This window comes from Scleropages formosus, chromosome 13 (assembly GCF_900964775.1).
Source record: "Scleropages formosus chromosome 13, fSclFor1.1, whole genome shotgun sequence".
Lineage (NCBI taxonomy): Eukaryota > Metazoa > Chordata > Actinopteri > Osteoglossiformes > Osteoglossidae > Scleropages > Scleropages formosus.
In genome coordinates this window covers 27769624-27784027 of record NC_041818.1, presented here as the reverse complement: position 1 = coordinate 27784027, position 14404 = coordinate 27769624, and the positions used below count along the sequence as shown (strand labels likewise).

Sequence of the window (14404 nt, the reverse complement as noted above, 5' to 3'; positions counted from 1 at the left end):
TGACTACTAGTGGCCCTTCCACTTTGGAAAGACTGTGGCGTTCCTTCCTTGTTCCTTCTATTCTCCGTCTACGGCAAAAACAGTTGTTGGTCACTGAAACTGTCCTGATGGGACTCTAACCCTAACTGGAGGACCAGGCCAAGAGGTGCATCATTCATGTCTCTGTGAACAGCACAGCAGCCCCAGACGCTGCCATGAGCAACATAAAGTGCGACGTTCCATCGTATGCCAGTGCCACCAAGTTGATAAGGAGGAAAGCCCTGAACACCTGGCGATGTCTCCAGATGGTTTCACCTGTCTCGATCCATCGTTGTCCAGGTCAGACTCATTAAAGCTGTGCAGCCAAACAGCTAAACAACCCTTTTCTCCCAATTTGTGTTCACACTCCTCCAAGAGGTTACTATGGTAAAGAACCCAGATTGGATCGTCATCCCGCAGTGATGTTTTTGTGTCGGATTCAAGGAACGCTGGTCCTCGAGAAGAAAGCCTCCCTGCTTAGTGACGGAGCTCATCTCACCGCTCTGCTTGACCCTGCAGCACATGATGCGGTGCCTAGTGCTGCTGCCTGATGGTGCTGGGTTGGAATCCCACCTCCTGCAGTATTTCAAGACACTAACCCTGTATAAATGGGTAAATCAGTGTATTTAGCTTAGAGCGGGTCAGATAATAAAGTAATTAAGGTAATTAAGGATATGGGATTTAATTGGCCAGGACACAGCAGAGACCCCCAGCACAGCCCGCCCCCAACCGGGTGCCCCCCCAGCATCCCTCACAACTCACCTGCATGGAGCTGTGCAGCAGGATCAGGGTCCTCGATGGGCGGGAGGGGGGGGCAGTGCTGCCAGCTGACAAGGCCCCCCTGTGGAAGAGCAGCTGTTCCTGAATTTGGCGCCACCGAGAGCTAAACGGCGGATGCTGTACTGCCGAACGCCGCTGTTCTGTTAGCCGACATGCACCGCGGGGAGTCGTTTCGTGTCTGGAGCTGCGTGGGACAATATGTGTCACTGGGGGTGCCGTTCACAGAACAACTGTTTGCAGCTGCCGAGCTTCACATTCAGAACAGGATGAGGAATTCAGAAATTTCGCCATGCACATGCACACAAACACACACGCACGCACGCACACACACTCAGAATGGGCTCCAATCCCATTAACTGCCGCTGTGCTCTTTGTGAGCAGGACTTCGGTGCGGACAGGCAGCAGCGGAAGGAGGATCGCTAGCAGCGCCACCGCGGGAATGCCTGTCTGCTGCATTCAGATCCTTATCGTTTCCAGGGGACACAGTGCCGTTCCCACGCGATACGGCTGTCGCCCCAACGCCAGCATGGCGCTTCCACCGTGGTATGAACAGCGGCACCTTCATCCAGCCAGGGAAAGAATCTCCGATGTGGGGCGAGAATCGGTCAACTGGTTGTCTTTGATCGCTGATTTCTATCGAGGCTCCGGGTTCGAGATGGGGGTCGCCGAGGGCTGCTCCCGAGGTTACAGGTCCACCGGTGGTGTGATCGTTCCTTGCATCTGTTCTGACACGTCTCTGAACCCAGCAGGATGACTTCAACGGGCGCTGAGGGAACAGCCCCCCGTGAGACACTCACCACAGATGTTCATACTGATGTTCACCATGAGTGCTGAACATCGGCACTCGCAGCTTCTCCTCGGACCCCCAGGGAGTCCAGGTGGCGTCTTGTCCTGGTGTCGCTGCAGCCCCTCCAGAGCTCGGTGGTCAAGGACCTCCTGAGAGTTTGGAAAAGGCCGATAGCACAGCTCCCCGGGGAGAACCCGATGGACCAGTTACTGCAGGAAGACCTGTTGTCCTGCTCCTCTCCCACAGTGGGCAGCAGGGAGATGAGACTGAAGAGCACAACAGGAGTCCAAAGGACTTACATTGCTTTACCCATTTACACAGCAGGGTCGATTTTACTGCCTTGATCAAGGGTACTGCAGCTGGAAGTGGGATTCGAACCCAGGTCCTTGGAATGCGAGGCAGCAGTTGTAACCACTGCACCCCCTGTTGTCCCATCCTGATCTCAAGCACTACTGTCCTCCTGCAAAAGCTGAAGTGGAGCTCGCCCATCGACCCCACAGCCGCCCTCCAACACAGTCGCTTCGCGGCTCGGCCGTGGTGCAGTAAACAGCTCGCTGGCTTTGTGAGACGAGGGAGATGCTGGTAATTTGTGGATGTTGTTTGGGTTTGGTGGAGCTGTGGAGCTGTGGAGCTGTGGAGCTGCGCCCCTGACCCCCCGGCGGCTCTGAAGACACTCTGGGAAGGGGGGGGCACCTGGTGCCCGGCGCTCAACGAAGGGTGACGGTTCTCAGCCCCGAGAAACAAGTCTGAACACAGTGTACAAGTTTGTGTTCTGCTTGGTGTGCGTTGTGTGCGGTGTGTGTGTCTAGACAGGTGTGTTGCGTGTGGGCAGCAGAGGGCGCAGTGGTTACAGCTGCTGCTTTGCACCCAGGGTTCGAATCCCACCCCCTGCTATACTTCCCCTAATTAATCGATGCAGAAAAATATTACCCCGCTGTGTACATGGGTCAATCAGTGTATGCAGGTGTGTGCCCCTGCATGGTTCTAGTGTGTGTCTGTGTATGAGTGAGAGAGCGGTGAAAATATCAACAGACAAAAAATGTTATCAGACAGCAGAGATAATGATTAGAGATGAGGATCAAGAACTTCCAGAGGGTTCTGCAACATCGGTTATTCAGTGATGATGGTCTGATTTCTGCTCAGCAAAGGACACGCAGACACCTCGGAGCTACACAAATCACAGTGAAAAACAAAGTGAATTCAAACAGGCACGAAAGGCAGGAGCCCTGGAGCGAGTTTCACGTGTAATATTCGTCACCCCGGTGCAAAGCACATTTTACCGTGTCTCCTGGACGTGCCGAGCCGGTGAAAAGGCCAGGCGCCCGCGGAGGTTCGAATGGGGACCGTGTGTCCCTGCACACGTCCATGGGCTCCTGCAAGCCTCAACGCGTGTCATGTGAGGTGAGTCACTGTGGAACACACCCCAAATCACACTGGTCCATAGCTGAGCTGAGAACACGCCAAAGCGTGTCTGTTCCACGGGGCAGGCGTGCACAGCTCCATACACACTGAACTGTCATCTGTCTCTGCTCAGGGGTGTGTGACAGTTAAATTACCCTGCTGTGTAAAGGGCTAAATCAGTGTAAAGCTGTCTATATAGTGTTGTAAGAGGCCTTTGGTAAAGGAGTCAAATCCATCAGTAGCAATATTAAGTTATGCTGACTCCAGATGTACCAGTCTATGCTGGTCTTTTTTGAATGAGAATACAGCCACAATAATAATAATAATAATAATAATAATAATAATAATAATAATAATATTCAGCCTTTGGACTCTGAACACCACTAAATTTGTGCTTTTAAAGCAACTTTTCTTCAGCCTTTATGGTTTGTTCAACCAAACAAAAGTGCGGATTCTGGGGTTTTGTGGGTCTGTGGTATAATTGCGGTGCGCGAGCGCCACCTTGTGCTAAAGACTTGGCACACGCACTTCCCTCTTAATGTGCCCATGCCCTGAGGTGCGGCTCATTGGATTACCCTGGTAAAGGAGCTCAGGCCAGACCGTTTCGGGGCTAGCAATTTTAGCACATAGTCCTTTTGTTGCCAAGCAGTCAGAGTGTCCGCTGCCTCGGCTGTTATTTAGGAACGGTTTAACAAGTCTCGTGGCGAACCGTCCATGTTCAAAGTCCACCAGGCTCGTGACACTCAGTACAACCATCCGTGGTCCACATGACTGCAATTCTGGACTCCTGGATGATCCTGACAGCAGAGATACAGCGTGGTGCTTCAGTTAACTGTTTTCGTTAAGCTGCGACAGCAGTTCAGCAAAAAGGTGTGAACCAGTAACTGGAAACTAAGCACCTTTACGAACCTTTAAATCCAGGCTTAAGACTAATGTGTTCACTCTGGCGTATCCGTGACCAATGTCATTCCTGTTTGCGGTCTTGTTTGTCCAGTACGAAACTCTCCGATCTCGTAGAGTCGCCACGTGACTGACCCTTTCTTTCTTGTTGAGGACTGTGTCCACATGACTGGACCTGAGGAGCGCGGTCATGGTACCGGCGCTGCGCGTTTCTCATGGCTGCAGGCCGTGATGAAGGAGACGTGTCAATATGAATCAGGACATCAACTTATTAGCCTTTAGCAACAATGTTATAAATAGCTATAAATTGACTTAAGTCCTCTTTTCTATCCAGAACGCCCAAGAAGGGGGGTAGCCACTGGCACTTGGACCCCAAGGGTTTTTTTTTTATTCCTTGCCTTTTGGTTGGGAGTTTTTTTTTGTTCCTTTCCCCCGTGGCCAGTAGGCATACTTACAGTTTTAATAATTACATGTTTATTGTATTGAGTTAATGTACAAGCTACACTTTTATTTGTGTTTTATGTCGGATTCTTTCTTCAGCGCTCTGTGTTATTGTGTGAGAAGGGCTCCATCGAATTGAATCAAAGAGAACTGAATGTGGTGGCACAGTGGCGCAGCGAGTAGCGCTGCTGCCTCACAGCTCCTGGGTGGTGCGGGAGGATGTGGGTTTGATCCCCACTCAGTTTGTGTGGAGTTTACATGTTCTCCCCATGTCTGTGTGGGTTTCCTCTCATGCTCCGAAGATATGCTATTCAGGTCCGTTCCACCGATGTATGGATGAGTGACCCAGTGTAAGTAGTGTATCTAGCAGTGTAAGTCACCATGGTGAATAAGGTGTGTGGGCTAAATCAGAAGGTGAGGGTTTTGGCATGGGTGCCTGGTATTTTTCTCTGTGGGTGTGGGACACCTGTTTTTAAACCTTGTTTTTAAATAACTTTTTGGTGAAGGGTTTTAAAAGTCCCAGGTTCTTTTTGTCAAAATGAATATTTAAGTTTGTTGTTAAATTCTGACGCTTGTATCTCTTTGTATTAGTGAAATAAGATGTTTGGAGAAGTGAGTAAGCGCTCATGTTATGTTGCGAAATTTAATTTATAATGATTAAAATGTGAGGTTGTTTTGTGTATGTGATGTGGAATGTTGGAATTTTTATTTTTGTTCTCATGGCATTGAATAAAGTATTGGAAAATAAATAAGGAAAGAAAAAATCCAGCAGCGTAAGTCACCGCGGTGCATAGGGTGTGTGGGCTCATAACACTAGACAGAGATCGTTGGAAATCGCTTTGGAGAAAAGCGTCTCCGGATAAATAAACGTAAATGAAAACCGTCGGCGGGTCCGTCACGTGCTAGTCCTTCCGCTACTGGGCGCTGTCGAGCGGCACTCCTTCCTTTGGAAGACTGTCATATGATCCTCCTTCCTCGCTCGGCCCCTGTCACGTGGAAGGTGTCAACACGGAAGCGGGCGCAGTCGTGAGGGATTGGCCCACTCCGCCCCCCTCGCCGGTATCGCTATTTAAATAGAAAAGGGGAAGCTTGGTCCGTCGTTTTAACTGCCTCCAGATCTCCGAGCATGCAGCGCGCGCGTGCCCTCTTCTCGTGCCTCTGTATTGCGGCCGTGTGCGCGCGATTGTGCGCCGGAGGAGCCGCGAGACAGACGCAGGTGAGTGAGAGCAGTTCGCTTCAGCCCTGACACAGGAACGCGCGGTTAATATAACGGCCGGTGTCTGACAAAGCCGGCCTCGCGGCTTTTGTTGTTCGTGTGTGGTGTTTTGCTTTGTTTCTCGTTGCTCCGAGTCTAGTGAGTGGTTTAGTTTGGCGTAGGCTCGCGTTCCTGTGTCATTGAAATTGTGCAGAGTGTCTGTGTGGCCGAATGCGTTGGGGTGTGTTTTTTTTTTCCCTGTGTGTAGTGTAGGAATGATAAATAATGGGGAAACGTTGCTGGACTCGAAAATGTTAAGTATTTTGGATGTTTCGGGTGACTTTGACAGTAAAAATGCGCCCCCTCCGTTCGTACGTTAGGGATCGTACTAGTAGTAGGTCGGTCGGTCAGCCAGTCAGTCGGTGGCGGCGAACTGCGCAGCACGGTTCGTTTCCGCCTTATTGTGTGTGTGTGTGTGTGTGTGTGTGTGTGTGTGTGTGTGTGTGTGTGTTGTGCAGCATTCTACGGATCACTTCTGTAAGCACGAGCGGCACTCGGTTACAATAAAAACACCCTCGGAGTCGTGGTGTTGCAGCTTTTGATCGGTTTCAAGGTAGTAACGCCTCTCTGCGCAGGTGCAGCGACGCACGTGCGGAGTGTGAGTGACATCGGTCCGGGTCCCGAATAAGGAGGAGGATGTGTGAATCTAGCATCGCTTTACCGCACCATGAGTTGCACCTGTGATCTGGTTGCTATGTATTGACGTGTTTACTCGTTATTTCACTTGGAAATACTGTACGTGCTGGTCTGTCGTTGGTACACACATCTACGTGAGAAATCCTTCTGCTTCTTGCAGGTCCTCGGCTTTTCATGGGAGAATTGTGGGCCTAGCGGAGCCCCTGCGGTTGTCAAGAGCCTTGACGTTTCCCCAGACCCCATCATCATCCCCGGTTCCCTGACAGCTGCAGCAGCGGGGCGCACCACGGTCGAGCTGAGCTCGCCGCTCCAGGTGAGGAGGGGTCTTCCATGGGGGTGTGCAAAGCATCCCGGGGGTTTGTCTCACGGAGTTTTGCATGAGGTGCAAGAACCTCACTTGAATTCTCCACCCTTGTCATGCAGCTTGTTGCACACCTCGCTCTACCTGATGTCTTAATCTCCAGCAGTGCTATAACAACATTTTAACGGCTCTAGAGCTGGTTATGTAATACTTCTCACTACCTGTCAAGTATTTCTGTGCTGTTGAAACATTTAGCAATTTCCTTTACCCAAGTAACTGATTTTGGCTCAAATGTAGAAGTTCTCCCCACATTTTATTGTTTCTTTCAACATTTTACACTGCAGCCACATGCTGCCAAGATGTTTCACTCCTTTCATGCTTTTAATGGCTGTGCTTCTGTGACCTCAAGTGTTGGGTGGGTGAGTGACTTCAAACACAAAGTAATCCTTTCCTCACATGGTGGTCATGAGACTTGTGACATTTCCAATAGTCAAAGCTACTGTACCCCCCCCCCCCCACAAGAAAGTAGCATTTTAATCATTTACTTCTGCATGAAACTACTTCTCAGTAATGGAGCTGCACACATGGTTCCTGGCCTAAATGAAAGGATATGAAACATGAGGTTCTTGGCCAAATATGAATTCAAAAGGTTAGACATGATGGGGGTGAATTATAGAATAAGATGTTACATCTGCCATCTTTCCAATTTGGGTGGAGACAGCTTGTCAGACTCTTGCTACTGATTAAAATGGTCATTTCTTTTAATGACCTGCAACAAAATCAGTTGCAAGCTGTGACTTTATTGCTCAATCTCACTTCAAGTCAGTCAGCTGACTGTTTGACAGGCTTTGAAATCTGGAGCTGGGACTGAATGTATCAGTGTAAATGCCAACCGTGCTGAGATTCTCCAGCTCACTGTAAGCAGGTTAACATCCTTGAACTCTTCAGTAGACAAACTGAGTGTGATCTGAAGAAAGAACTTATTCCAGTCTTGAATTAATTTTTTTAAAATCAGTGAGCTATGAGAATCCTCTGCCTTACAGTCCACTAATTGTGTGCATAATGGGTTTTTGTTTGCTATTCATTTTAACTTTCATTTTAATTCCAGACATTGTGCTGATTACTGCATAACAATTAGTGGCTTCAGCAAAGCAAAACTCCTTATGGTCAGTTTACTCAGCTAGTGGCCTCCAGAAACAGGACATGAGGTGAGGAGTGCTCAGCCCAAGAGTCCCACAGATGTGTTCACACTTTCCAGCTGTGAGGTCTGCAAGTGGTGCTCTTAGTGGTAAACACTGGGCCCTTGTGGGGATCATGCGGGATATGCTGCAGCTGTCAAAATTATACAGGATAGAAACCCATATAGGTCTAAGTGTTTGCCCACATGTGTGAAGAACATTCGCTGAACAAGTCAGTTTGGTTTTCTTCTAACCAGTTCCCAAATTTGACTAAAGCAGACTTGTAGGATAGTTTCAGAAAACTGTCATGTTGTGGTCATAAGGTTTGCTGAGTGCAAGGTGGTCCATTACAGGATGTTTGAGTAAGATTTGTGCTACTGGTAAATGTATCATAACATTCCTGAATGAACACTGATTTGACTCCCAACAGGTATCTGCAAATGTGAAAATGGCACAACCTGTATGTATTGAAACAACTGCATTCCCCCCATATTTTCACCTAGAGAACTTGGTGTGGGAATGTACTTGGTGTCCAGCATTCTGATCTCTATCTTCTCACTAACCCTTGGAATGGTTTTGCACATTTATATAAAATAAAGGTAAATTTCACTTGGATTTATACCTACAAAACAATTAAGCACAACTGGTTAGTCAGTTACCCAGCATCCTGTTACTTTCCCACATTATGGTGCCATAACCTGCTGTGGTCTCAGGTGAACCTGACTCTGGAGAAGGAGGTGGCTGGGTTCTGGGTGAAGGTGCCCTGTCTGGAGGATATTGGAAGCTGTGTCTACCCAGATGTGTGCCAGCTGCTGGACATGGTCATACCCCCAGGGCAGGACTGTCCTGAGCCCCTGCACACCTATGGGTTGCCCTGCCACTGCCCTTTCAAGGCTGTGAGTCCACCCTGCATGCACATCTCCTGTTTCTCACTCTCTGGCATTGCTTGCTTGTTCGTTCACTCACATTCAGTCCTGAATTGATAGTCTGACCTATGTAGTAGTCACATGGTCTGCCCAGAGCAGACTGAACTGCAGTACTGCACTTTTTTTTTTTTTTTTTTTTTTTTTGCTTTCCAAGGCCCTGATTTGTATCACCAAAATCACCACCCCTCAACTGCTGTAAAGTCAGATTTCCAGAAATTCATGGAAAAAGTATTTGGCTGATACCATTGCTCAAGAACTTGCAGGATTAATTGTTTTTGGGTCTGAATACAATGGCTTCCCAGCCCTCCTGGTGCAGTACAAAACACCTGTTGCATGCTCATATTCAACCAACTATCTGAAAGGGGGGGGGGGCCACTGCTCTCCAGTGGGTCTGAGGTTCAAGTCCTGCTTGGGGTGCCTTGCGATGGACTGGCATCCTGTCCTGGGTGTGTCCCCTCCCTCTCCAGCCTTACTCTGTGTTGCTGGGTTAGGCTCCTGCAACCCTGTATAGGACAAGCAGTTCAGTCTGTGTCGACATTCACAGGATAAACATCTGACAAGGTGTGTGTGTGTGTGTGTGTGTGTGTGTGTGTGTGTGTGTGTGTGTGTGTGTGTGAGAGAGAAGTAATAACTTTTGTACCCAGCTGCCCTCTGTACAGCGTGACAAAAGCACTCCCACTGCATATCTCTTTAAAGGGGGACTACACGCTCCCAAAGTCCGACTTCTACGTGCCCTACGTGGAACTCCCATCGTGGCTCACCAACGGGAACTACAGGGCTGAGGCCACTGTGAGCTGCCAGCAGAAAGAAGTGGCGTGTCTCAAAGTGTCCTTCTCTCTCCACACGGAATAGAGGAGTGCCTCAGTTGCTGGCTTCCCTTTGTTGTATCCCACAGGCATCCAGTTTGCTCTCATACTTGGCTCTCACCTGCTTGGCAGCTTCCAAAATACATTCATTTGCACTTTGAGAGTGCCTTCAAGACCAGTAATGTAAGCTTTGAAATCACAAGCCAATGCAACTTGATTCTTATTGCTATTGTCTGTCTGCACATGTTTATTACAATCAACTTCCTTCTGTCTTCCATTAGTCTGCTGAAATAACCAGTGTTTGAAATGATTGCTGCTTGTCTAAAAATCAATTTTAGTGTGATAACAATGCTATGCTGAGGATTTAGGGGTGCACACACAGTTCCTCATACAGGAATAAAATGAGTCCCTGCACCTTGAAACTGGAGATTAACTTGTATTCAATCCTCTCTCATGGCTTTTTTTTTTTTTTTTTTTTTTTTTTTTTAAAATTTGAAGACTAAGCTTATTAAATGCGTATGATACAAGATAACAGTTAGCACAACATTTTGTTTTATGTTCATGTTAAATGGTTTTCCTGAAAATGACCCTACTCTTGACATTGTCAATAGAACTATGGTACATGCACCAGTAAAATAGGTGCACTTAGCTATGAAGTGGGAGACTAACCCTTTTACTGTAAGGCTGTATAGCTTTTGTTTAAATTATGATATGTCTGAAATAAAGGGTAAAGAGGGGAATTCTAACTATTTTAAATTTTTTTTAAGCTATGCTAGGAGCCTATTTTGATCTGTATTAAAGCTATACTGTAAACAGGTCTGGGTGACTCAACATGGGACTAATACTGTAACTGTACTGTTAAACACCTAGTGTAACATGCAGAGGAGATGTGACCATTCTGTTTTATCATTTTTAATCTTTGTAACTTGAAGACTTGCTTTGTCATTGTGCACTGAATTGTCACAGGGAACACAGCATTGTCTACTGTAACTGAAGGTTGAGTGACCAGGTGCTCAGTTTTCAAAAAAAAGTTTCTGTAACTACACCATTCCTTTTTATAACTCATTTTCTATTTTGTACAACAGAGGTGAGGAGCCACCACTGTCTTTCAGGTTGAGTCGAATCAAATTGAATGCAATAAACGCATTTCCTTGTTTGTGTTGTTGATTCCTTGCATCACGCCATCCCGTTGCCCTGGATTTGAGGTACCAGCACCAGCTTTGATGTAAGTATTTAGTCACAGCAGGCAGCTCTAAATGTGTGTGTAAAAGAGAACAGCATGTCAAGTCACACTCCCCCTCTGCAGGGGGAGGGGTCTGTGCCATTGCCCTCTCTCATTAACACAAATTATCCATCCATCCATCTTCCTCCGCTTTTATGCGGGGCCGGGTCGCGGGGGCAGCAGTCCGAGCAGAGTCCTCCAGACTTCCCTCTCCCCGCACACCTCCTCCAGTTCCTCTGGGGGAACCCCAAGGCGTTCCCAGGCCAGCCGGGAGACATAGTCTCTCCAACGTGTCCTGGGTCTGCCCCGAGGCCTCCTCTCAGTGGGACAAGCCCGGAACACCTCCCCAGGGAGGCGTCCAGGAGGCATCCGGAACAGATGCCCGAGCCACCTCAACTGGCTCCTCTCGATGCGGAGGAGCAGCGGCTCTACTCCGAGCTCCTCCCGGGTGACTGAGCTCCTCACCCTATCCTTAAGGGTGCGCCCAGCCACTCTGCGGAGGAAACTCATTTCTGCCGCTTGTATCCGCGATCTCATTCTTTCGGTCATGATCCAGAGTTCATGACCATAGGTGAAGGTAGGAACGTAGATCGACCGGTAAATTGAGAGCTTCGCCTTACGACTCAGCTCCCTCTTCACCACAACAGACCGGTACAATGACCGCATGACTGTGGACGCCGCACCGATCCGTCTGTCAACCTGCCGCTCCATTTTTTCCCCCTCACTCGTGAAAAAGACCCCAAGATACTTAAACTCCTCCACTTGAGGGAGCAACTCCCCCCCTAACCCGGAGGGGGCAATCCACCTTTCTCCGACTGAGAACCATGGCCTCGGATTTGGAGGTGCTGATTCTCATCCCCGCCGCTTCGCACTCGGCTGCAAACCTCCCCAGTGCACGCTGCAAGTCTTGACTTGATGAAGCCAACAGGACCACATCGTCCGCAAAAAGCAGAGACGAGATCTCGCGGCCACCAAAACAGACACCCTCCGTTCCCTGACTGCGCCTAGAAATTCTGTCCATTAAGATAATGAACAGAATCGGTGACAAAGGGCAGCCCTGGCGGAGTCCAACATGCACCGGGAACAGGTCTGACTTACTGCCAGCAATGCGAACCAAGCTCCTGCTTCGGTCATAGAGGGAACGAACAGCCCGTAGCAACGAGCCCCGAACCCCATAATCCCGAAGTACCCCCCATAGGATGCCACGAGGGACACGGTCGAATGCCTTCTCCAGGTCCACAAAACACATATGGACTGGTTGGGCAAACTCCCACGAACCCTCCAACACCCTAGTGAGGGTATAGAGCTGGTCCAGTGTTCCACGGCCAGGGCGAAAACCGCATTGCTCCTCCTGAATCCGAGGTTCGACTATCGGTCGGATTCTCCTTTCCAGTACCCTGGCATAGACTTTCCCAGGGAGGCTAAGGAGTGTGATCCTCCTGTAGTTGGAACACAATCTCCGGTCCCCCTTCTTAAAAAGAGGGACCACCACCCCGGTCTGCCAGTCTAGAGACACCGTTCCCGAACTCCACGCGATGCTGCAGAGGCGTCAGCCAAGACAGCTCCACAACATCCAGAGACTTGAGAAACTCGGGGCGGATCTCATCCACCCCCGGAGCCTTGCCACCGAGGAATTTTTTGACTACCTCAGCAACTTCAGCCAGGGTAATGGACGAGTCCCCCTCCGAGTCCCCAGCCTCAGCTTCCTCTACGGAAGGCGTGTCGGAGGGATTGAGGAGATCCTCGAAGTACTCCTTCCACCGCCCGAGAACATCCTCAGTTGAGGTCAGCAGCGCACCACTTCCACTGTAAACAGTGTTCATGGAACACCGCTTCCCCCCTCTGAGTCGCCGGACGGTTTGCCAGAATCTCTTTGAGGCCGACCGAAAGTCTTCCTCCATGGCCTCACCGAACTCCTCCCAAGCCCGAGTCGCCGCGCTCCGTTTGGCCCGTCGGTACCTGTCAGCTGCTTCAGGAGTCCCATGAGCCAGCCAGGCCCGATAGAACTCCTTCTTCAGCTTGACGGCATCCCTTACTTCCAGTGTCCACCACCGTGTTTGGGGATTGCCGCCGCGACAGGCGCCGGAGACCTTATGGCCGCAGCTCCGAACCCCCGCCCCGACAATGGAGGCGCGGAACATAGTCCATTCAGACTCGATGTCCCCCACCTCCCTCGGGACCTGGTTGAAGCTCTGTCGGAGGTGGGAGTTGAAGACCTCTCTGACAGGGGCCTCCGCCAAACGTTCCCAACAGACCCTCACTATGCGTTTGGGCCTGCCAGGTCTGTCCAGCTTTTTCACTCGCCATCGAATCTAACTCACCACCAGGTGGTGATTAGTTGACAGCTCAGCCCCTCTCTTCACCCGAGTGTCCAAGGCATATGGCCGAAGGTCAGAAGAAACGACTACAAAGTCGATCATCGACCTCCGACCTAGGGTGTCCTGGTGCCAAGTGCACTGATGGACACCCTTATGCATGAACATGGTGTTCGTTATGGATAAACCGCGACTAGCACAGAAATCCAATAACAACTCACCGCTCGGGTTCAGATCAGGGAGGCCGTTCCTCCCAATCACGCCCCTCCAGGTATCACTGTCGCTACCCACGTGGGCGTTAAAGTCCCCCAGTAGAACGACAGAGTCCCCAGTGGGAGCGCTTTCCAGCACGCCCCCCAGGGACTCTAAAAAGGCCGGGTACTCTACACTGCCGCTAGGCACATAAGCACAAACGACAGTGAGAGACCGTTCCCTGACCCGAAGGCGTAGGGAGACGACCCTCTCATTCACCGGGGTAGACTCCAACACATGGCGGCTGAACTGGGGGGCTATTAATAAGCCCACACCAGCCCGCCGCCTCTCACCTTGGGCAACGCCAGAATAGTGGAGAGTCCACCCTTGATCGAGAAGAGTGGTTCCAGAACCCAAGCTGTGAGTGGAAGTGAGCCCGACTATATCTAGACGGTATCTCTCAACTTCCCGCACCAGCTCAGGCTCCTTCCCCGCCAGTGAGGTGACATTCCAAGTCCCAAAAACCAGAGTTGGCGCCCGAGGTTTGGGTCGGCCGGGCACTCGGCCCCGACCACCGCCCAAATCACAATGCACCGGCCCCTTACGGTTTCTCCGGCAGGTGGTGAGCCCACCGAAGAGCGGCTCCACGTCATGGCTTCGGGCTGAGCCCGGCCAGGCCCCGTGGGCATAGACCTGGCCACCAGGCGCTCGCATGCGAGCCCCCCCCCCCCCCCCCCCCCCCCCCAGGCCTGGCTCCAGGGTGGGGCCCCGGTGACCCCATACCGGGCGGGGTAAACGAAAGCCTTGATTTTTTCTTCATAAGGGGTTTTTGAACCGCGCTTTGTCTCGTCTGTCATCCAGGACCTGTCTGCCATGGGAGACCCTACCAGGGGCATATAGCCCCAGACAACATAGCTCCTGAACTCATTCAGGCACTCAAACCCCTCCACCACAGTAAGGTGGCGGTTCACGGAGGAGACAAATTAGTGAGTAACACAAATTAGTGAGTGCTATTTGTAAATAATTAAGGCATCAAGTAGCATACTAGTTATAGAGGAAAGACCTGAGTTTGATTATCCCTTGCTATAGTACCCCTGAGCATGGTACTTACTCTGAATGTGCATGTAACTTACAATACCTTGCAGGTGCTGGGGGGGGGGGGTAAAATGGGCAAGGAAAGAGAACATGTAGGTGCATACACAGACTGCTTCAGTGTTCAGTACAGACTCATGCTGTCAGGTGAATA

At 50.2% G+C, this 14404-nt stretch overlaps 1 protein-coding gene across 1 annotated transcript; it reads left to right on the top strand.

Moving 5' to 3' along the window:
* Window positions 1-5323: 5323 nt before the first annotated feature.
* On the top strand, window positions 5324-9889 carry gm2a (ganglioside GM2 activator). Its single transcript, XM_018733273.2, has 4 exons — window positions 5324-5543; window positions 6379-6531; window positions 8411-8593; window positions 9320-9889. The coding sequence occupies exons 1-4, from the start codon at window positions 5454-5456 to the stop codon at window positions 9473-9475; spliced, it is 582 nt and encodes a 193-aa protein (XP_018588789.1). The 5' UTR covers window positions 5324-5453; the 3' UTR covers window positions 9476-9889.
* The last annotated feature ends 4515 nt before the right edge of the window (window positions 9890-14404 follow it).